Source organism: Diceros bicornis, chromosome 9, assembly GCF_020826845.1.
Source record: "Diceros bicornis minor isolate mBicDic1 chromosome 9, mDicBic1.mat.cur, whole genome shotgun sequence".
Classification (NCBI taxonomy): Eukaryota; Metazoa; Chordata; class Mammalia; order Perissodactyla; family Rhinocerotidae; genus Diceros; species Diceros bicornis.
In genome coordinates, this window is record NC_080748.1 from 18754022 (window position 1) to 18777529 (window position 23508).

General features: G+C 37.7%; 1 protein-coding gene across 1 annotated transcript in view; it reads right to left on the minus strand.

Annotated features, from left to right (window-relative positions):
- The window catches only part of CCDC169 (coiled-coil domain containing 169), a 52228-nt gene that overhangs the window by 8602 nt on the left and 20118 nt on the right, over positions 1-23508 (minus strand). Inside the window, exons 5-6 of the mRNA XM_058548572.1 lie at positions 2379-2476; positions 2102-2155 (exon numbers count right to left, since the gene is read on the minus strand). Coding sequence (XP_058404555.1) covers positions 2102-2155; positions 2379-2476 — 152 coding nt within the window. The remainder of the gene's footprint in view (positions 1-2101; positions 2156-2378; positions 2477-23508) is intronic.

Consider the following 23508-nt stretch of genomic DNA (forward strand, 5'->3'; position numbering starts at 1 on the left):
AGTTTCAATCAAAACCGTGAAGACAGCAGAAGTATAAACAGCAGACTCAGAAAATAGCTCTAGTTATCTCCCAAAGAATCAATTATTCATGTATTCAGCATGGAAAGAACTGCAAATCGTCCATTGACCTTTCCGGTCACTATGTATCCACATGGTCAGAACCATCTTTGAATATAAAGATTAACAATTCACTCTAGAGTGAAAATCCTTATTAACATTTATACTGGGGAACAGGATTAACATCTTCCTGGGAAGCTGTTAAAATAGGCTTTGATTATATGTTCAGTGATCCTGTATAATCAGAGTAGGAACTATTCCACCTACATGAATTTTTCAGATAAACACAATAAAGGAGGAAGACTAAGGCAAGTAGAAATTCTGACGTCCCTATCACAGAGAGAGGGGTTAGGGAGATCAGAAGAGAAACACAGGAAAACAATGTCCACCATTTACTGGAATTTGGAACCTATTATGCATCGGGCATTTCACTCAGACATATAGTCTCTAAACATTCACTAACCCCCTGCAAGATACTACTATTATTTCCCTTCTACAGAGGAGGAAAGAAATGAAGGCACAAAAATGTCACACCGTGGTAAATATAAAGCTGGGACTCAAATCCAAATTTGCAATGACACCAAAGTCTATGGTCTTTCGTCATATCATGGCCTCATAAAGGAGGCAGCATTTGTGGTAGACCTTGAAAGAAACGGAATTGGCATCTATGAGAAGCAGCATATTCCAAGCGGAGTACATGGTCTGAGGAAAGGCATGAGGGTGCCTGCGCTGCAGCAGGAAGCAGTGCTTCCAACCGAGCATCCAGGACTGTAAAGCTTCAACTGATTGTCCATTTGATGGGTAAGAGACCGCAAGGAGTGATGCCATTTTGTCTCAATTTCCTACTTACCTTAGCACTAGATGTCCAAGTCTCCCTTTACCCACTATTGTCCTGATTCCACTCTCAAATTGTTCTATACATCCCTTATCAGCTCCAGTCTCCAAACCTAACTCACTCCCTCTCAATCCTTTCATTGATTCGATGGACACTCCAGATCAGTGATTAGCTGATTACCTTTATGGCAAACCCAGCCCTCAAGGTCCTCTACCTCCTTGCCTCACCTAGCTACGTCCTGAAGACTCCCATCCTCTTTCTGGCTCTTCTTCCCTTGACTATCACTGTGGAAACTCTTCAGAGCTCTATCCTAGACTATCTTTTCTTTTCACCCTGTGTAATCTCCCTGATACATTTCATTCATTCATGTGGCATCATTATTATCTATATGCTAACAATTTCCAAATCTATGTCTCTAATCTTTATCTTTTTTTTTTTCTGAGATTCATAGATCCAACTTCTCTTTGGACACGTCCATTTGGATAATGCACATTGAAAACTGAACTCATATCCTAATCTTAAAACATATACCAAAATAAAGTTAATAAGGACTAAATATTTAAATGTCAAATATTAAGCCATATGAGTACTAAAAAGAGATATGATGAATGATATGAAAACATTGGGATGAAGATGGTCTTTTAAACTATGACATCAGAAGCCACAAATAAGAGATAAGTCTGAGAACATCAAAAAACTCTATAATATCAACAACATCATAAATAAAACTGAAAAGCAAATGAAAAACTGTGGAAAATATGTGCAACATCTTTCATAATTTACTGATCACATTCCTGTTCTGTCATTTGTAAGTACACTTGTTCCAGCAATAGCAATGCTCTGTCTACCTTAGACCTCAACACACATAATTATGAAGTGAAGTGCCTTGAATTTCATGATAGCAGAGGGATAACTGCTTATTTGTTTGAATTCCAGCAATTACAGATCAAACTAAAAGGATAACTAAGGAAGCAAATATGCAAAATATTGTTTTAATTTGGGAAACTTTTATCTCCTTTTTACCTTTTCATAAAAGTTATATATTTTCCTTTTCACTCTCCATATTTAGAAACCTGGTAACTTTTCTCCCATAATTCCAACATCTGTTTCTCTATCAAACCAAACTAATCAAAAACCTAGAAAAGTGAAAAACATAATTTATAGTAAGAGGAAACTCTTAGAATTTGGAAGTAAAATAAAAAAAGTTACCTGGGACATTTCAGCTAGGTACATACTGCGTTCACTGTTGGTCTTGTGGTAAGCCTCCATGGAAGATACAAAAGTAAAGAATCCAGCATCAGAGAAGATTAGCAATATAGCAAGACTATTACTAAATTAAGTTTAAGTCTCAATCCTGTTTTTTAAAAAACAGTGTAGGAAATAGTTTTGTAAGTATTTTGTGATAATTATATAGTAGGTTTATAGACAACATACTAAAAATTATGACAGTTTTGAAGGAATTTCTTAGTATAGAATAAAAACAAACCTTTGACTCTTGTTCCAATCTCAGTGCACAGTTTTTTACTTGACTTTCAAGTCTCCTCTTTTCTTTTTCTAGCTGTTTAAGTAACGTATTTAAGGATTTGTGAAAGTATAAACAGTAAATTTTTACATGTACTCATGTTCTAAACAACAAGAAATGACCATCAATCTCTTCACTGGCGGAAGCCTTCTACCTCATAACCATCTGGGATTTCATGTTATAATATGTACCTTTTAAGTAATAGTAGTAATAATAATTACTTTTTTAAACCCTAACAATATGCCACATTCTGTGCTAAGTGCTTTCCAGAGATTATTTCATTTAATCCTTATTACAGAGTTTGAGGTGGCTAATATATTCATTTCCATTTTACTGTTGAGAAAATTGCATCTGATAGAGGCTAAATAACTGGCCCAAAGATGCATAGCTAATAAATGGTAGACCTAGAATTAGAACCCAGGTAATCGGACTCCAAAGGCCCCACGTGCTAAACAGTTATTCTATGTGTGTTCATATGATTGCTACCAGTCTAACAGAAGCAAGGTGGCAGAACAGGAAATAAGGCTGATAACCAGGGGGACTATGAGAATACTGCAGAGTAGGGCAGTTCCAGAAACTAAGACCTCCACCCAGACACCCCTCATCACAAACAGCTGGAGCTGAGTAGAGACAAAGAGGGTTAGCCAAGTGCCAGAGCAATAACGCATTACACCAATTTGGTTTAAAATTTTAATCCCCAAACTAATAACTGATCATTTTTACTAACTTCAATTATTTCTCATATTCTTACACTTTAAATAAAACATTCTCCAAGTCGAATTCTGTACAACTCTTCTTGGTCATGATCTAGGTCACTGAATCTATTAAAAGAAACATTCAAAGAAAAATGGAAGCAGTTGATTTAAATCTCCACAAAGCAATACCGCAAGACATTTTAGAGCTCATAGCCTCCTCTTGAAACACAGCTAATTCTCTAAAAACTTTACTTACTCTCTCTTAGGTACTTGTTAATAATTATTAGAATTTTTAAAATTGTATCAATAGGATAATTAGGTCAGCTGAAACAGGGCACAATCTGGTCTCTAAAAATAACACCAGTGATAAAACAAATCCCTTGGACGTGACAATCCTCTGTACGTATATTTGATTAACATCCCTGTTAAAACATAATCGGGTGATAGCTCAGGCTGGCATTATTTGTCTTTGAAAATTATGCACTGGCATCATAAGCGGCTTTCAGTCTCCTCCCTCAATTACAAACTTGCTCCAGAAAAAAATCAATAAAAAGCCCTACAAAGGTAAGAGGCTGAAATGAGTTACTTTATAGAAAATTAAACCCTTACGAAATCAACCACTGCTCAAGTATGAAAAGCTTTTGGAGGGATGATCAGGGAGTGATAGAAGTAGTTCAGAACTTTGCTGCACGGACCCCTGCTGTAAGGATTCCAAGTTTAGCCTACCACAACAATATGGGTCAGTGATATCATTGTTAAACACATATTTATAGATGTAAAAGAGAATCTAACCCTTTTTAATATTGTTTCAACAGGAAAATGCACTCTAAGTTCTAAAAGTAATTATCTTACAAATAAACTACTGGAATACAAATTATTTTTATATTAAAGAGGATTTGATGAGATATGATCCTAAACTCTGGCAGCTCATACAAGAAACGTATATAAGAAATAGGTAAAATTCACAGCAATATATGACTAAATGCCAAAATGTGAAACAGACAATAAATGCTTCACAGGTTTTTAGAAGTTGATCCATGTGGGCTAGAGCATGCAGGGCCCCCCACATGGAAAGTATTTGGATGGGCAAAAAAGAGGGAGATAGGGGAGCTATGTATTGATTATAGGCTTGAGTCAGAAATGATTATTTGTGTTAGACTGTATCTTGCTGCTATTCCCATCCTGACTAGATTCCTTGTCTTGTCGCCTAATTTTACAATTCATTCATTTATTCAAAAAATATTCATCAAGCACCTCCTATGTGTCAGGCATTGTGCTAGGATGCCACAGTGAGAATTACAAACCCACGCCCTGTCCTCATGAAGCTGAGAGTCTAATAGGGGCCCAAAATGTGGTTCATCTTGGTGAATGTTGGACATGAGCTTGAGAAGAATCTGTATTCTACTGTTGTTGGATGGAATAGTCTATAAATGTCAATAGATTGAGTTGATTGATAGTGCTGTTCAGGTCAACTATATCTTTTTTGATTTTTCTGCCTGTTTGGTCTATCAATTACTGACAGGGGGAGTGCTGAAGTCTCTAACTTTAATAATGCATTTGCCTATTTTTCCTCCAGTAATTCATCAAAATTACCATTTAAGTGTTCCTACTAGTTTATGTTTCCAGCAGCTTCAGTTCCAGGTAAGCAGATCTTGGGGACTGTTTGTTTATGCAGATTTCAGGGTGGAAGTTTGCCCTGCAAACTCGGTTCTCTAATGAGTCAAGAAGAGTCATTGATTTTCAGGTTATCCACCTTTTTTCCTGTTGTAATGAGAAGACTGATGATTTCCAAGCACTATACATACTGGAGCTAAAACTGGAAGTTGCAAACTGCTCTTGATCGTCTTCTCTAATTGGAAAGGAAAGAATGCATTCTCCAAATCAATGGCTGTGTACCTGATACCTGAAGACTTATCAGTCTGCTCTAGCAGTGATACCACATCTGGCAAAGCAGCTGCAGTTGGGGCTACTAATTGATTAAGTCTGTGGTAGCCTACAATCTTTCTCCAAGATGCATCCAGGTTTGTTTTTGTATTTTGGGGTTTTTTTTGCTGGGAAAGATTCACCCTGAGCTAATGTCTGTTGCCAACCTTTCTCTCTTTTGTTTTTCCTCCTCAAAGCCCCAGTACATAGTTGTATATTATAGTTGTAAGTCTTTCTAGTTCTTTTATATGAGCTAACACTACCGCACGGCTACTGACAGACAAGTGGTGTGGTTCCGCGCCCAGAAACTGAACCTGGGCCACTGAAGTGGAGCATGCCAAACTTTAACCACTGGGCCATCAGGGCTGGCTCAAGATGCATTCAGTTTTTGCAGGGGCCAGACTGGCAAATTAAACAGAGCTATGATGGGCACCAGCACCTTTGCATCTGTTAGGTCTTTGATTGTGGTGCTAGTCTCTGCTATCTTCCTTGGGACAAGAAATTGTTTTGTTTTACAATTTTGGCTTTGGGTGGGAGGACACGGTTTCTAAAGTTTCCATTTGGTCTTCCCCATCATGATAGCTTTTACTTCAGTGATGAGGGCCCAGTGTGGAAGTTAATGTCAATTGTGTGCCCAGGGACTGGGAAAATTATCGCTGTGGGGGCGGGGGAGTCTGTGGGCACATTGGGCCCAGTGTGTTTGGGACTTTAAGCATAGATGCCCATTCTGGGAATCAATGTCAACTCAGACCTCAAAATGTCTGGTTATTTCCTTTCCCACAGAGTACAGTCACCTGTATAAGTGGCCAGAGATCCCTTTGGGGGAAGACTGGGGATATTGTCATGTTACATATTTGGACTGTTATTTTAGGGTCCTTCCTCCCGGGAACCCAGTCAACTCTTTGGTCAATGATTTCTGGATCTGTATACTGATTCAAGTCTGGGAAATGAGCAAAGAATTATGCTTTCTATTGGGGTAACTGTCCTCAGCCTCCTACTCCTCTGTTCCTGCTTTTTTTTATTATAGACGTTGAACAGCACCCTTGTTAATTGGCCTGGCAGCCAGGAGAGTAGGTGGGGGCAGCTCCTGAGTGGGGAATCTGTTGCTTTGTTGGGGAGAGGCCTCTGCAGCATCTTCCAGGACAGTGAGTGCTCAGCTCTTACTAGAGCTAGAGGTGGGCCACCTCTGCATGCCCAGAGGGTCCAGCTAGACTTGTAGAGTCAGCATCCTCATGGGCATCCATCCAGATGTCCTGTCACAGTTTTCAGGATCCCTGGTTATCCCTATCAGGGCCCTGCCCTTCACATAACAAGCCTGCATGGACTGAGCATTCAAATGCCTCTGAAGCTCTGCAACTGTCACAATTCAGCCCACTATTCTGTTGTGTCTGTCCTTCCACCACTGGTGTAGATGGCCTCTTTAGAGGCCACCACCAAGAGTCACTGGTTTTCACTCTTAGATATTAAGTAACTGTTCTCAGTCTCTCACTGTCCTTATGCAAGGTGTCAATACAATTTAGCAATAATCCCATATTTTTCAAATGCCTGCATCATGGCTTCTTCTACAAGAGTTTCCTCTACCAGAACATTTTCTGAGGTCAACATCAGTGAAGTCTTTAACAACTGAACTGCCACACTGGGCCAGGATCTAGATGTGCCACACTGTGCCACATCTACCGATCAGGACAGCATCCTCTGCCTGCCAAGCAGTAAGTAACCCAGTCCCAAATCCCCATCTTACCCCTGTTTTCTTGTATCACTCTCAGTACCTCTAGTTTTAGATTTGGTCTTCTGAGAAGCAGACACCAAAATGAGATTAAATGAGAAAAGATTCTGTTATCAGAAAGGAAATAGGGAGGGAGCAGGAGAAGGCTGGGAAAGCAGTCTGACTGCAATGCAAGTCTGAGCTTTAGTAAAGGGGAGAGGGAGAAAAGTTGGGTGGAAGTGCAGGCATCCTAGGCTGGCATGCAGCCTAAGGAAAGTTTGACAAAGCCATCAGGGAATCCTAAACCAAAGTCAGCAGACAGTGGAGTTCCTCGTTTCCCAGGAATGGGTCTGCCTTAGTATTCTCCCTGCACTCCATCATGGGCAAGGAATAGCCTCTGGGAGGTGTGGTCTTGAGGCAAGACCAGTGACGGATTTCGAAGCCAACACCTGGGGTCCCCAATCAATTAACCTCCCTGTCCTGGGAAGTCAGTGAAGTTCATACTCTGGGACACCACACTAATTGTGTTTTCTTAAGGACATTTCAGTTTTTCAACTGAAGAATCCTCCAATCTGTGAGGTTTAATCCTAGCTCTGCTTTTCTGAGAGTAGGGCAGGGGAAGAGAGCTGCAAGTTCCATTATTCAGACTCCATATTTTCATTTAATTCCATCATTTTTAGACCTCTATCTCACTCTCACCATTCTCTGTGCCTGAAGCCCCAAAGTCCAAAGCTATTGCAGCTTAATTTCTCCAGAAAATAGACTGCTGACTCAAGGAGAATATCCTGGCTATGTCAGGGTGTGTGTGTGTCTGTGTGCGTGTGTGTGTGTGTGTGTGTGTGCGCGTGTGTGGCAGAGGGGTCCCAGTGGTCTACTGCTCCATGTATATATGTTCGACTGATTGCCCAGTTTTTGGCTCCTTCCTCTCCCCCACCTTCCTTGGTATCTGGTGCTGTCAGTTCTAAAGCACTAAGCAGCTCTTAAGAATGACTACTTGTTTTCACTGACATCCTTCTCTGCAGGCACTTTGTTGTTGCTTCCTCAACTCTGTCAAGTTGATGACTACTCCTCTAATGGTGAGTCTTCCAAAATTTGTTTAAAGCTCTCACCTGCTGAGATCTCCATCTCTATTCTTCTTATCCATTCCCTCCAGTTATCAACTATTGTTTCTCTGCTGATAAATATCTTATCCAAATCTAAAAATAGAGCTCTGGGTGCCAATTCTTAACATTCTTGACACCTCAAACTCAACTTTACCAAAACCAACTTTATGATTTTACTTCTACAAATTGTACCCTGATAAACTCAATTTTTTAATGGTAGCAAGCATAGTTTTCCAATTTCACATGGAATATTTGGATTTGGTTAGCTGGGATTATATCAGCAATTTTGCACTTGGGAAGAAGAGTATGGGTTTGCAAGACAGGGGTATGTAAGAGTGAATATGCCAAACAATGAACTATAGTAGTCATTTAAAATTAAATTTCCTAACAGAGCTCAGTCTGGGAGCCTACTACATATACTTTCTCCCTTATTAGTTTCACAACCAAAAAAGTCTTGACTCAAATGGGAACCATTCCAATTAAGCACATTTTTTAAAGCCCCATACTACTATTACTTCAATAATATTTCATCAATAATTTTATACTCAAACATTATGAATTGTAAAACAGATTACATTTGAGACATTAGCCACCAGTTCTTGTTAGGAATTCTGAAAAAATTTAAACTTAAAAAAACTTGTTTTGCAATGTACTAATTTCATAAACCTTATAGATGCCATGTGGGAAATGTATTAAGCAGTAACTTCATGTGTGATTTGGACCCCTTGCCTTGTCCTTCTGACTTTCTTCATTACCACCTTCAGCTTTAACATCTTTATTTTTTATCCTTCCAGCCTATAACATACCACTTTGCCTCCTAGCTCTGTGCTTGTTTGTTCCCTCTAGGCTCAACACAGAGACACAAAGTATTTCACCTTCTTTAGTTAGCCTCAAGACTGCCCCCACAAGCAGAATTCCTGGGACCTGTCTCACTCTCCTTCCCTGTAGCAGCTTCCAACAATTGAGTTTTAGATGCACTATACTTTGAAATTATGCTATAACTTAGGAAATTAAGATGGTTCATTGTGGAGATCTCATGGGAATAAGGGAAGCATAAAAGTAAATTGTCTCAAGTAATGTAACCTATCATATCAAAAGACTAAAAAAGAAAAATCATGATTATATCAAAGATGCAGAAAAAGCATTTAACAAAATCAAACACTCATTCATGATAAAAACTCTCAGTAAACTAGGAATAGAAGGGAACTTTCTCAACTTGATAAAGAATATCTACAAAAAACCTATAATAACATCATACCTAATGGTGAGAAACTTGAAGCTTTCCCACTAAGATTAGGTACAAGGTTAGGATGTCCCCTCTCACCACTCCTTTTCAAGATTGCACTGGAAGTCCTTGCTAATGCAATAAGACAAGAAGAGGAAATTAAATGTATACAGATCAGGAAAGAAGATAAAAAACTGTCTTTGTTTGCAGATGACCTGATTGTCCAGGTAGAATATTCAAAAGAATCAATAAAAAAACCCTGGAATTAATAATCAATTATAGCAAAGCTGCAGAATACAAGGTTAATATACAAAAGTCAACTTCTTTCCTGTGTACCAGCAATGAACAAGTAGAATTTGAAATTAAAAACACAATACCATTTACATTAGCACCCCAAAAAATGAAATACTTAGGTATAAATCTAACAAAATATGTACAAGATCTGTATGAAGAAAACTACAAAACTGTGATGAATAAAATCAAGGAACTAAATAAATGGAGAGATATTCCATGTTCATGAAAAGGAAAATTCAATACTGTCAAAATGTCAGTTCTTCCCAATTTGATCTATAGATTCAATGCAATCCCAATCAAAATCCCAGCAAGTTATTTTGTGGATATCAAAAACTGATTCTAAAGTTTATACGGAAAGGCAAAGACCCAAAATAGAGAACACAATAATGAAGGAGAAGAGCAAAGCCGGAGAATTGATGCTAATCAACTTCAAGACTTACCATAAAGCTATGTCATTAAGACAATGTGGTACTGCAACAGAATAGACAAATAGATCAATGTAACAGAACAGGGAACTTAGAAACAGACCCCCAGAACAAATAGAGCCTTTGTCAACTGATCTTTAACAAAGGAGCAAAGGTCACAATGGAGCAAAGATAGTCTCTTCAACAAATCATGGCAGAACAACTGAACATCCACATGCAAAAAATTAATCTAGACAATACCTTATACTCTTTATAAAAATTAACTCAAAATGAATCACAGACCTAAACGTAAAATGCAAAACTATAAAATTCCTAGAAGATGACATAGGAGATAATTTAGATGACCTTGGGTATGGTGATGCTTTTTTAGACACAACACCAAAGACACTATTCATGAAAAAAATGATAAATAAGCCGGCCTTCATTAAAATTAAAAATTTCTGCTCCGTGAAAGACAAAGTCAAGAGAATCAGAAGACAAGCCAGAGATTGGGAAAAAATATTTGCAAAAGATACATCTCATAAAGGACTGTTTTCTAAAATTTACAAAGAACTCTTAAAACTCAACAACAAACAACCCAATTAAAAAGTGGGCTGAAGACTTTAACAAACACCACACCAAAGAAGATATACAGATGGAAAATAAGCATAGGGAAAGATGCTCCACATCATATGTCATCAGGGAAATGCAAATTAAAAAATGAGATACCACTACACATCTATTAAAATGGCCAAAATACAGAACACTGACATTTTGTCAAACGCTGATGAGGATGTGGAGTAACAGAAACTCTCATACATTGCCGGTGGAAATGCAAAATAGTACCGCCTCTTTGGAAGACAGTCTGGTGGTTTCTTATAACACTAAACATACTCTTACCATACAACCCAGCAATTGCACTCCTTGATATTTACACAAAGGAGTTGAAAACTTATATCCACACAGAAACCTGCACGTGAATGTTTACAGCAGCTTTATTCATAGCTGCCAAAACTTGGAAGCAACCAAGATGTCTCTCAGTAGGTGGATGATAAATTAACTGTGGTACATCCAGATAATGGAATCATTCAATGCTAAAAAGAAATGAGCTATCAAGCCATGGACGGACACGGAGGAACATTAAATGCACATTACTAAGTGAAAGAAGTCCATCTGAAGAGGATAGGTACTGTATGATTCTAACTATATGACATTCTGGAAAAGGCATAACTATAGAGTTATGTTATGTCTACAGAGACAATAAAAAGATCAGCAGTTGTCAGGGATGGGAAGGAGGGAGAAGGGATGAATAGGCAGTGAACAGAGGATTTTAAGGGCAGTGAAAATACTCTGTATGTTATAATGATAGATATATGTCATTATACATTTGCTCAAATCCATAGAATATACAACACCAAGAGTAAACCCTAAGGTAAACTACGGACTTTGGGTAATTATGATGTGTCAATGTAGTAGGTTCATTCTGGTAAGTGATGTTGATAATGAGGGAGGCTATGCATGTGTGGGGGTAGTGGGTATATGGGAAACCTCTGTACCTTTCTCTCATTTTGTTGTGAACTTAAAACTGCTCTTACAAAATAAAGTATTAATGAACTAATTAATTTAAAAAATTGTCCTGGGGAGAAAACAAGAACACATTCTGGATTTTGCAAAAACTACATTAGTCATTAAATACTCTGAACCATTAAAAACAAGATATTTGTGGTTATCCATTTATAAAATTATTATACACATCAGAAATCCTTTAAAAATTATAAAATTATATTATGATAACTTTAAAGTTCATTCTAGATTTTGATTCTTTATCTTACTGACCCCAAAATGAACTAATTATTTTTAAAATTATTTTATCAGAGGCACATACACATCCCATCACTTCCAATTCATTGGAAGACCCATAACTTAATGTTCTTGATTTTCCTAAGGAGCTCATTTTATCTGATTATATAATCAAATGTCACACACTAGAAAACTGCAGCCTGGAAAGACATACCAAAGCTACAGTTAAATGGAAGACTCCACTAGAAGTTAACTCCCGAAAATCACACATAAAAAAATTAATTCTTCTACCATTATGGAAGAGCTGTTTTGTTTTACTTTGTTTTCTACACTAATCAGTTCTTAGCATTCCAAGCAGGATCATATTTCACCTATGTTCTTGTTTTAATTTGCTTGTAAAACTTATTACAAAAAGGTCACTTTCTAACAGTAGATTGAAACGACAGGGTAAGAATAAGAAATTTCAGGATACTATTTACATACCTGAAATCAAATATACTTTAGGTTTAAAAGAAAAAAAGTCCCTTTCTTCTATCTCAAGTACAAAGGAAACTCTATTAGCCACCTATTTTTTTTTTGAGGAAGATTGGCCCTGTGCTAATATCTGTCGCCAATCTTCCTCTTTCTTTTTTTCTTTTTTCTCCCCAAAGCCCCAGTACATAGTTGTGTATCATAGATGTAGAGTTAAAGCTCTTCTATGTGGGAAGCCACCTCAGCATGGCTTGATGAGCAATGAGTAGGTCCGCACCCAGGATCCAAACTGGCGAACTCCAGGCTGCCTGCAGAAGTAGAACGTGAAAACTTAACCACTACACCATCAGGCCGGCCCCGCCACCTATTTTTTTAAATTGTAATTTAGTACACAAATTATAATTGCTATAGTACTAAAGAACACATAAAAACTATAAGTTAAAAGAATCACCCTATTGAATGCTTATCAGAGAAAAACATGAGGATACAATTAATCACAGCTCCTAGATATGCACTACTTTTCAATGAAGGTAATTGCAATGAATGAACACAGCACTCTGCATGCTTAAATACCAAGTGCCCCCTTGTGGACAATGTTCTTGTTAGATTTATATATAAAATCTGTTTAAACTCTTCTCTGATTTGAGGCTACACCCGTCTCCAAATTGACCATTCTGATACCTGGGGAGAACACAGACCTGGTGATGTCTGTGACAGAATACCTCAGGAGGCAGTCTCAGATTGATTCTACAGATCTACCACTAGCCAGATGGCTGGTGGGAATGCCAATCTTGCTTTGTTTATATTGCCCTCCTGAGAATCCAAGATCCCTTCATTAATCTTTTCACTATATGGCTGATATATCACTTTAATCACAAATATATTTGTGGGTGTCAGTAGTGCTCTAGGGCAATTAATTTTAATGCCTGGTTATCAGGTTCTAAAATGTATTCATGACTTGAAAAATAAAATTTCTAGGCGCCGGCCCGGTGGAGTAGCAGTTAAGTTCACATGTTCCGCTTTGGTGGCCCAGAGTTTGCCAGTTCGGATCCTGGGTGTGGACCTACTCACTGCTCATCAAGCCATGCTGAGGCGGCGTCCCATATAGAAGAGCTACAACTCTACAACTATGCTACACAACTAGGTACTGAGGCTTTGGGGATAAAAAGGAAAAAAGAGGAAGATTGGCAACAGATGTTAGTGCAGGGCCAATCTTCCTCAAAAAAATAAAATTTCTAAGAATGTTCTGAAGGTGGAAATGACCAGAGTGAGCCTGATGGGAGGATGGCTGATTGGACGTTGCAGTGAGTGAGGTAATGGTTCCCAGGAAGGTCCAAATTGGGCTGGATGTTTATCCAGGGTCCCATGAAGCAGCATAACTAAAAGAAGAATCTGAATCACACTAAAAGAGGGAAATAAATATCACAGTCAGGAAAATTGTATGGAGTGTGAAATGAATAAAAGAAACCTCAACTAATTGGAGTCAGGAAGGCCTGTAGGGGGAGATCTCACACCCTATCATACATTGTCAATTACTCCAAACAGGAAGAGATATACACTTGCATCTCTGACAGAAGTAGAACTAATTTACTACTGAAGGAAGATTTCTCTCCCCATCTGGCAACAGCCCAGCCAATGAGAAAAACCACAGCTCAGCCAATGAGAAGTCATTGCCACCTGGAACTGTTACTTCCCCCAATGGACTTTTGTTTAGAACAGACCTTCCCCAAGCCTCTATCAATTTAAGAAGATTGAAGTCATAACAAGCATCTTTTCCAACCACAATGCTACGAAACTAGAAATCAACTACAAGAAAATAATTGGGAAAGTGACAAAGATGTGTAGATTAAACATGCTACTGAACAACCAATGGATCATTGATGAAATTAAAGGAGAAATAAAAAAATATCTGGAGACAAATGGAAATGAACACCATAACAACTAATATGGGATGCAGCAAAAGCAGTCCTAAGAGGGAAACTCATAGCAATAAAGGCCCATCTTAACAAATAAGAAAAATCCCAAATAAGCAACTTTAAACTATGCCTAACAGAACTAGAAAAAGAAGAGAAAATAAAGACCAAAGTCATCAGAAGGAGAGAAATAATAAGAATTAGAGCAGAAATAAATGAAATTGAAACAAAAAAAAAAACAGTAGAAAGGATCAATGAAACAAAGAGTTGGTTCTTTGAGAAGATAAACAAAATTGACAAACCCTTAGCCAGACTCACTAAGAAAAAAATAGAGAAGGCTCAAATAAATAAACTTAGAAATGAAAGAAGAGAAATTACAATGGATACCACAGAAATACAAAGGATTATAAGAGAATACTATGAAAAACTATCTGCCAACAAATTGGACAATCTAGAAGAAATGGATAAATTCTTAGACTCATACAACCTCCCAAAACTGAACCAAGAAGAAATAGAGAATCTGAATAGATCAATCATAAGTAAAGAGATTGAAACAGTAATCAAAAACCTCACAAAAAATAAAAGCTCAGGACCAGATGGCTTCTCTGGAGAATTTTACCAAACATTCAAAGAAGATTTAATACCTATCCTTCTCAAACTATTCCAAAAAATAGAGGAAGATGGAACACTTCCTAACACATTCTACGAGGCCAACATCACCCTGATACCAAAGCCAGACAAGGACAATGCAAAGAAGGAAAATTACAGGCCAATATCACTGATGAACATAGATGCAAAAATCCTCCACAGACTATTGGCAAACCAAATACAGCAATATGTTAAAAAGATCATACACCATGACCAAGTGGGATTTATACCAGGGACGCAGGGATGGTTCAACATCCACAAATCAATCAACATGATACACCACATTAACAAAATGAGGAATAAAAACCACATGATCATCTCAATAGATGCAAAAAAGGCATTTGACAAGATACAACATCCATTTATGGTAAAAACTCTCAATAAAATGGGTATAGAAGGAAAGTACCTCAACATAATAAAGGCCATATATGACAAACCCACAGCCAACATCATACTCAATGGGGCAAGTCTGAAAGCCATTCCTCTGAGAACAGGGACAAGACAAGGGTGCCTACTCTTGCCACTGTTATTCAACATAGTACTGGAGGTTTTGGCCAGAGCAATTAGGCAAGAAAAAGCAGTAAAAGGAATCCAAATAGGCAATGAAGAAGTAAAACTCTATCTGCAGATGACATGATTTTATATATAGAAAGCCCTAAAGAATCCATTGGCAAACTATTAGAAATAATCAACAACTACAGCAAAGTTTCAGGGTACAAAATCAACTTACAAAAATCAGTTGCATTTCTGTATGCTAATAATGAACTAACAGAAAGAGAACTCAAAAAGATAACTCCATTTACAATCACAACAAAAAGAATAAAATATCTAGGAATAAATCTAACTAAGGAGGTGAAAGACCTATACAATGAAAACTATAAGACATCATTGAAAGAAATTGATGATGACATAAAGAAATGGAAAGATATCCCATGCACATGGATTGGAAGAATAAACAGTTAAAATGTCTATATTACCTAAAGCAATCTACAGTTTAAATGCAATCCCAATCAGAATCTCAATCACATTCTTCACGGCAATAGGACAAAGAATACTAAAATACATATGGGGCAACAAAAGATCCCAAATAGCTAAAACAATCCTGACAATAAAGAACAAAGCTGGAGGCATCATAATCCCTGACTTCAAAACATACTACAAAGCAACAGTAATCAAAACAGCATGGTACTGGTACAAAAACAGACGCACAGATCAATGCAACAGAACTGAAAGCCCAGAAATAAAACCACACATCTATGGACAGCTAATCTTAAACAAAGGAGCTAAGAACATACAGTGGAGAAAGAAAAGTGTCTTCAATAAATGGTGCTGGGAAAACTGGACAGTGACATGCAAAAGAATGAAAGTAGACCATCTGCTTTCACCATTCACAAAAATTAATTCAAAACGGATCAAAGACCTGAAGGTGAGACCTGAAACTAGAGCAGCCCTTCCCTACTCCTCGTTTGTCTCTATAAACGTAAGCTCTTCTCCTTTGTTTTCTGGATTTGCCTATGGTTCACCATAGCCGACACATCCCAAATTGCAATTCTTTTGGCTACTCCTGAATAAATTCATTTTGAGGGTAAAATAACAGGTGAATTTGCTTTTTAAGTTGACATATTTGATGTTAGAAATGGGATCCAAAGGAGGCAACCCCCAAGAGACAGAGACCCCCAGAATTGAGTAAAGTACTAACACTGAGCCCCTGTGCTCATCGCTTCTGTGAGTTGCCACCTGCTTTCAGTTTGGAGAGTCTCCTCTCAGATTTCAAGCTCTGCTCCCTTTGCATTCTGAGCTCTCTGACTTTATGCAGAATTGGGAGAGACTTTGTCTTTCTGGTTCAAGGCTCTGTCTTGGGTTCAAGGCATCGTCCTTGATGAGTATTCAGTTATTTTCTGAAGGTAACACAGTTCCTTTTGGGAAGGCACAGGCTTGCTGAGAATCCAGGAGTCCTTCTTTGGTTTTCCGATTCCTTTTGGAATCAGGGCGGGGAATCCAGCAATTTTCTTTTGTTTTTAGATTCCTTTGGGGATCAGGACTAGGACTCTAGCAACCTTCTTGGGTTTTCAGAGGAAATTTCAGAAATGGGATCCCAGTCATCTAAATGTTCTGAGAGCAGCCCTCCTTCAGGGACCCCAGCCAGGCTTTGGGTCCCCAACATGTGCATTTTTAACTACATGGCTACTGACAGATGGATGAGTGGTATGGTTCCACGCATGGGAACCAAAACTGGGCCGCCAAAGCAGAGTGTGCCGAACTTTAACCACTAGGCCACCAGGGCTGGCTCTGCCCTAGACTTTTGATAATAGACAAAACGACTTCAAAAACAGCTCTAAAAGGATCCTTACAAAATGTAAATAAAAATCCTTAGTAAAAGACTTTGGCCATTTGAACAAATCACATTAACTTAGTTCATCTGCCAGAAATACAATTTGGATCCAAATATTCTTTTGAGTTTTATATTATTGTACCAGAGACATAGCTAAAGTTTTAAAATGAGAGCTATGAGACCTCTGTCTGTGCCTGTCTGTATGTTATGTATGTCCATGTATGTTTGTTATAGAGATGTGGTATTTTTCTACCTCTGGATGATATTGTTAGAATTGATTTGTAAAAAAGCTCTATTTACTTGGCTTGAAATTAAGCACTTATAAATTAAATATTATTAAATCTCAGAAATATAATACAAACTAACTCAAATACTTTTCAAGTTTACATGATCTAGGTTAATCTTTAGTAAATAAAAGCCAGCTAGCTTAAGGTAGTTGGTATAAATAAAAGACCAGCATGTCTTCAGAGTTGTTAGTATTGGGTGTAATGCGCATGTGCAACGTTTTTCTCTGCCTGGGTTTACTAGTCAAGTAGGCTTATGCTGTCTGTTTCAGAATTTATCACAAGAAAGTAACTTAAGATGATGGTTGGCTATTTAATGTCTAATCCAAGCATGATTTTAAAAGCAAGTAATTAAAATAAATGTAAATAAGATCCAAGTTTATACTAAGTTAAATTAAACAATCGATAGTCATTGAATACCAAAATTATTTTTTAAACACGATAAAATACTAAAACATTAATTGCTGAAAATAGGTTTATCTACTTTTGGCTTCCTATTGGAAAGAAACTAAAGATAAATTTGGGTCTGTTAGTAACCATGTCTTGTGCCACACTGAAAGATTGCACTATTCAAAAGGGCATATATTCCTAGAAATTATGAAATGTATTTATAAATCTGCCAGTCCCTGATTGCTTACTCCTTAGTTTTCACTAGGAATTGGAAATCCTAAGGGTTAAGAATTCTAATATATGTAGCTAAAGATAGTAGAAATAAAAAGGGAAACATCTCCATATGCAAGGAAAGTAGGATGTGTGTTTTGATAAAAGAAGGTGTGAGGAATGGAAATGCATTTTGTTGAGGGAAAAGAAAATAATATTGTCCTAAAGAGGGGCTGGTTATTTTGGAATGGGGCAAAGGAAAACACAGGACAAAATTTGAATGTAAAAAGTTGTAGAAGGTTTATGGAAAGGAATCTTGGGAAAAGAATTTTATGAGCAGTCAGGATTAAGTAAGATTGGACTGAATGAATTTTAATATCAAAATAAGATGATGCAAACTTAAAATTTGGCTTTCTTTTCTGTTAAAAGGACAAGATTTTCTTGCACTATTGGTCTACTGGTAAAACAGATTGTGAAAGCTTCTTTACCTTTAAGTAATATGCCTAGAAAACAGATTTTGTGTTTTATCAAAATAATTTCCTGTGTGTGTGTTTTTTTAAATCAGGTCTTTAATTAGGAAAACTGAGTCTTCTTAGTAATGAAGGAGTTAAGTTTTGCTTACAACTGTGTAACTTTTTGTATTTGCCTTTGAAACCCGTTATTGTTACTTTGGTCAAATAGATACTTAAGTATTTTTTTTGTAATGATCTGTGATCTTATTTGGTCAAGGGTCCAAACCTTTTGATATTTTTGATAAGCTTCCCCAAATAGTCCAATTCTAAATGACATCTTTTCGACCTGGATATAATTTGGGGATTTTCCAGAGGGCACCTGGGGCATCTCGAAAGATTTGTTCCCTCTCCTTATAAAAAGAGAGATATTAAACTAATTAGGCTTATTTGGTATGTCAAATTCCATGAGAAGCATGGTCAAATAAGCAATAATAAACCTTTTTAGGTTATATTATATGGGTGAATATTACTAAAAAATGCTCTGGAAATTGTATAAAATTCCTAAAAATCTAATACATCCAAATATAACGTTATTACCTGTCATTCTAGTTACTATCTAAAATGTATGTCACAAAGCACCCAAATTTCCTTGTCAATTGCATTTACCCATTACCGTTTTAAAACGTTTTTTGTCAGTTACAGACAGTTATTGTTTTACTTGATGCTTTTGCAAATATGGTCCATTTTCAAAGAGATTCATGGAAAAGACTTTGACAAGTACTGTGGAATACAGGTTTTGACAACTTCAAGATCATAACACTGAACTGGGTGGGAGTTTCTGGAACTCAAATGGAGGACTGATTGCTTTAATGTTTTGTTTTTCAGATGTAAAAGATCCCCTTTTCTCTTCTCCTTTAGGCTATCTATAACTTAACAGCAATTTGGTAAAGTGTATCTTTGCAACAAGGGTTGAAACATTTATCTTTTTCTCTCTACCTGATCCCTCTAGAATTCGGAAACTCTTAAGTATTCTTTTCATGACAATGTATGTATTTGCACAAATTCAATGAGAGTCTATTCTCCTTATAACAGGACACAATTGATTCAATGAGAGTTTATTCTCCTTATAACAGGACACAATTGGAAATATCGGCTATATTACCAAGGCTTGACTAGAAAGTTATCTTTGAGAAAGATGTACATGGACTCAGATATGACCAGACAGCTTTAAAGAACTGCTCGGAAAAATCGGCCCAGTACTATGCTTACAAAAAAGAGCTTGTGTGGTCAATTACTATATTTTGCTACATTTATATAAATAAGCAGGCCGAGTTTAATAACAACAAATTAGTTTTACTATGATTATCTTTAATAAAAATGGGGGTAATTGTGGACACAGAAATAATGTTTGCACCTTTGTAAATATTAAATTCTAGTCCTATTAATTGTCTTTAAGGTTTATTATATACTGATAAGCTGGACTGGATCCTAAATTCTTCTAGTTTCCTTAAAGGTCTGGCTACAATTCTCTAAACTAATATTTCCAATTTTACTGCCCTTGAAATCTCCTTGGAAGGGACTATACTCAGCCTTCCTCACTACCCAGACGGCCATCAAACCTCAGGGACTCAAGCCTTGGGTACACATCTCACAGGTAAAGAAGGCTCCCCCTGACAGCTAGACCTGTACAAACACTAGGGACCTCCAAATCAAGTTGACTAGGAAGAGAAGCAGCCAACATCTGAGGCAGACAGCTTTCCCAAGATGCCTAGACCAGGCCTGTATACCCTCTTCCCACTGCTGTTTCTTACTTTATTTTCTCCCTCTCTTTCCTGGAAGGACAATGCTCTTGTCCACATTTTCTAATCCCTTGCAAAAGGGAGAAACCACTCTGATTGTTGAATTTGCCAACAGAAACCTTGGTCTGTCCAAGACAGCAATGACCTCTTAGTTCACCCTGTAAGTAATTTCACTGGAATTCCAGATGCTGTTTGTCTAAATTGCTCTGTTGGCCCACTTTACCCAGTTAGAGTGCTAAGCCTGCCTAAACTTGTTCCTTGCTTCAATTTAACCCAGCCTTGGGAGGGGAAAACAAGATCTTTTAAATATTTGTATGCAAAATTTTGTGGAATCATCAATGTAAGTTGAATTGTTTGTATATTTCTTAACATGTCTATGTATTTAGGCAGCCTCTTGTTATGTAACAACATAGTATCTGAGCCTTGGTTATATAATACTAATACCTCTGTCTATAGATGATATCACTTATGTGGGAGCCTTGTATACACTCCCGGTTCAGTCTTCATCTGTGGAGGTTTCAGTAATAGTCTTTATGTTTGGGCAATTCATTGCCTTGATAGCCAGAGAATATAAGGACAGTGTACCCTTGCTGTATTCACTGTCTTCTTCTCTCTGCATAACCAAACAGAGGCCTCTCATTGGACTCTCCCATTGAATCTGCATAGTTTAAATGAGAATTTCCAGGAGGTGTGTGTGATTTTGGGTTTGCCTCCATGGGGAGACCTTTCTTCCCATGGATCAGAGGGAATGCCAATGAACAAAAGATCAGGAATCTCTTCCCTGACTCTAGAAGAGTTGGCTGACTCCACAGCCAAGACAGTTTCAGCTCAGCAACAGTCGCTTAACTCTTTGGCCAAGGTAGTTTTGGATAATCATATAGTCCTTGGTTATCTACTTGCTGAGCAAGGAGGTGTCTGTGCAGTGGCGAATAAATCCTGTTGCACATGGATAAATGCCTCTGGGGAAGTAGAAACCCAATGATGTAAGATTAGAGAGCAAGCACATTGGCTACAACAAGTTTCACCTAACAATCCACTGTCTTTTGATCTGCTCAGCTCCCTTCAGGTCTGAGCTCCTTGTTTAGAATCATCCTGCAAACCAGGCTTACAGTATTGCTCTTAATCTTACTCTGTATACTTATTGTAAAGTTCTGTACCTATTGCCTATTTAACCTATGTAAAAATTATGTGCCCAATAAAGTGATGCTGGCTCAGCATTTCAAGATGATCTCCAACGCCCACCACCTTGGAGAAATGTAGTCATTAGATGGGAAATGCCTGAGAATTCTCCTTCCTAACCCTCCTTGTTACACAAATGTGGCCTAAATGGTTTCCAATAGCTATGCACTTTCTCTCCAATGTAGGATACAACAACCAGGAAAGGTTCTTCCTGGCACCAAGGGGCAAGACCACTCTGCAATGGAACCTATTAAAATACCTGCTAAGAATACAAATGCCCAGGCCTTACCCCATACCTATCAAATGAGGATCTCTGGGGGCAAGTCTCGGAATGCATACTTTTAATAAATTATCCATGACTCTTAAACAGTTTGAAAATTCAAGAACCACAACTCTATATATTGACCAGCAACTAAGGACGTGGCAGTGCTGGACAGTACAGGGAAGTAGAGAAGCAGATGGGCCAATCTTCTTTCCTGTGTGTGGCACAGGAATCCTAACTGGAGATTAATGGAGAAGTCTGAGGGCTGAGTCAGAACTTGAAAAATAGCTATTGCTCATCAGAGACAACACAGCCTAATTAGCCATAACTTTTAGTTATTTGGAATGCCTAAATTCCAATATTTGGAAGATTCTAGTCTTCCAGTGAATGGCTACAGATCTTTGCTGGACACACCTGGACATCCCTGGAGGGAACATTAGATAGGCAATAGGTTCTTTTTCTGGTGGACACAGACAGAAGGGGCTAGAAAATGTACACCTTGCTACCCCAAGGAAGTAAAGGCTCTGTGCTTTTTATTAGAAGTATTAAAGCCTTGCTGAAGCCTCTGTTTTCTGGACAGATACTAAGAACCACAAAATTCTACCATAGTTTTAAGAAGGTACCAGAAGATTCACAATTTATATAACAGCCCAGGTTAATAAGCGAAAACAGATTGCACATCTTTGGGCCTTACCCTTGCCCTTATTCCTTCCAAATAGATTAAGGTTAATTTCACAACAGGCTTGTTTTAATGAAATTTTACTTCTCCTTTATCAAGAGAAGGTGGAAGGGATCTAACACACTGCTTACTATGTCAGGCACTATGCTATTTGCTTTGTATGTCTCTAATAATCTTCACACCAAATTTGCAAGAGAGCTTAATTAACTCCATTTTACAGATGAGGAAATTAAGCCTCAGAGAGATGAAATAATTTCCTTAGTGTCCCATAGTCTGAATTTGATCTAGGATAGTCTAATTCCAAAAGCCATGTTTTTAGGTAAGACAGGTTACACTCACTCCATTTTCTCACCTCTACGTTTCCACTACACCACATTTTCTCCCAACATCCTGTCTTCTAATTGGCACTTGCTTACATTCTTCACCTTTGAATAATTTGCCCAAACTTTGGATCATGAGCTTTAACCTACCCTGCACCAGAAGTTTCTTGGAGAACATTCTTCTGCTGAACATTGATAAAACCTTCTCTTTCCACTCTTTTCCAGTTCTCTCCCTCACCTTTTCTCAATATTTTTTCTTCTGTTATCTTCACTGAATCTCCTCCTCAGCTAACACCTTAAATGTTAGCATTCTTCAGGGTTCCATCCTTAATCCTATTTCTCTTACTGTATATTTTTTTCTGAACAATCTCTTGCACTTTCATGACTTCAAGTGACACCGGCGACTCCATGATCTCTATTTTTAGAGACAATTTTCCATAGCCTAAAACTATTTCCAGTTGCTTACTGACTACTATCATCTGTGTAATACACACAAACCTAACTCATCATTTCCTAACAACCCAACTAGTTCTCATTTCTATAGTCCTGTTCGTTGTAATCCACAAAGTTTTTCAAGCTAGAACCCTTAATTGTCCTCAAATCCTCTCCCAGTCTCAGCTCAGCATCCAAGTATTCCTGATCGCATTTCTAGATATCTCTTTAATCTGTCACAACTGCTCCATCCTCATATTCTACTGCCCAAGCTAAAAAACTCACCTTTCCTTACCTGGACTACAGCATCTTAACTGGTTTCCCTGCCTCGAGTCTCATCCACCTCAGGGGATCCTTTCTCCATGGGGGAGAAAAGAGGTATTTAAACTCTCTATAAAGTACTTCAACAGCTTTCTATCACATATAAAAAAGGTTCACACTCCCTAACATGGATACAAAGTCCTTTATTATCTAGTCCCTGCCTATATTTCCAGCCTCATCTCCCATCACCTCTCTTATTCCAAATATACTGAAAGAATGGTAAACCTAGGGCATCCCTTTAGATATATTGATC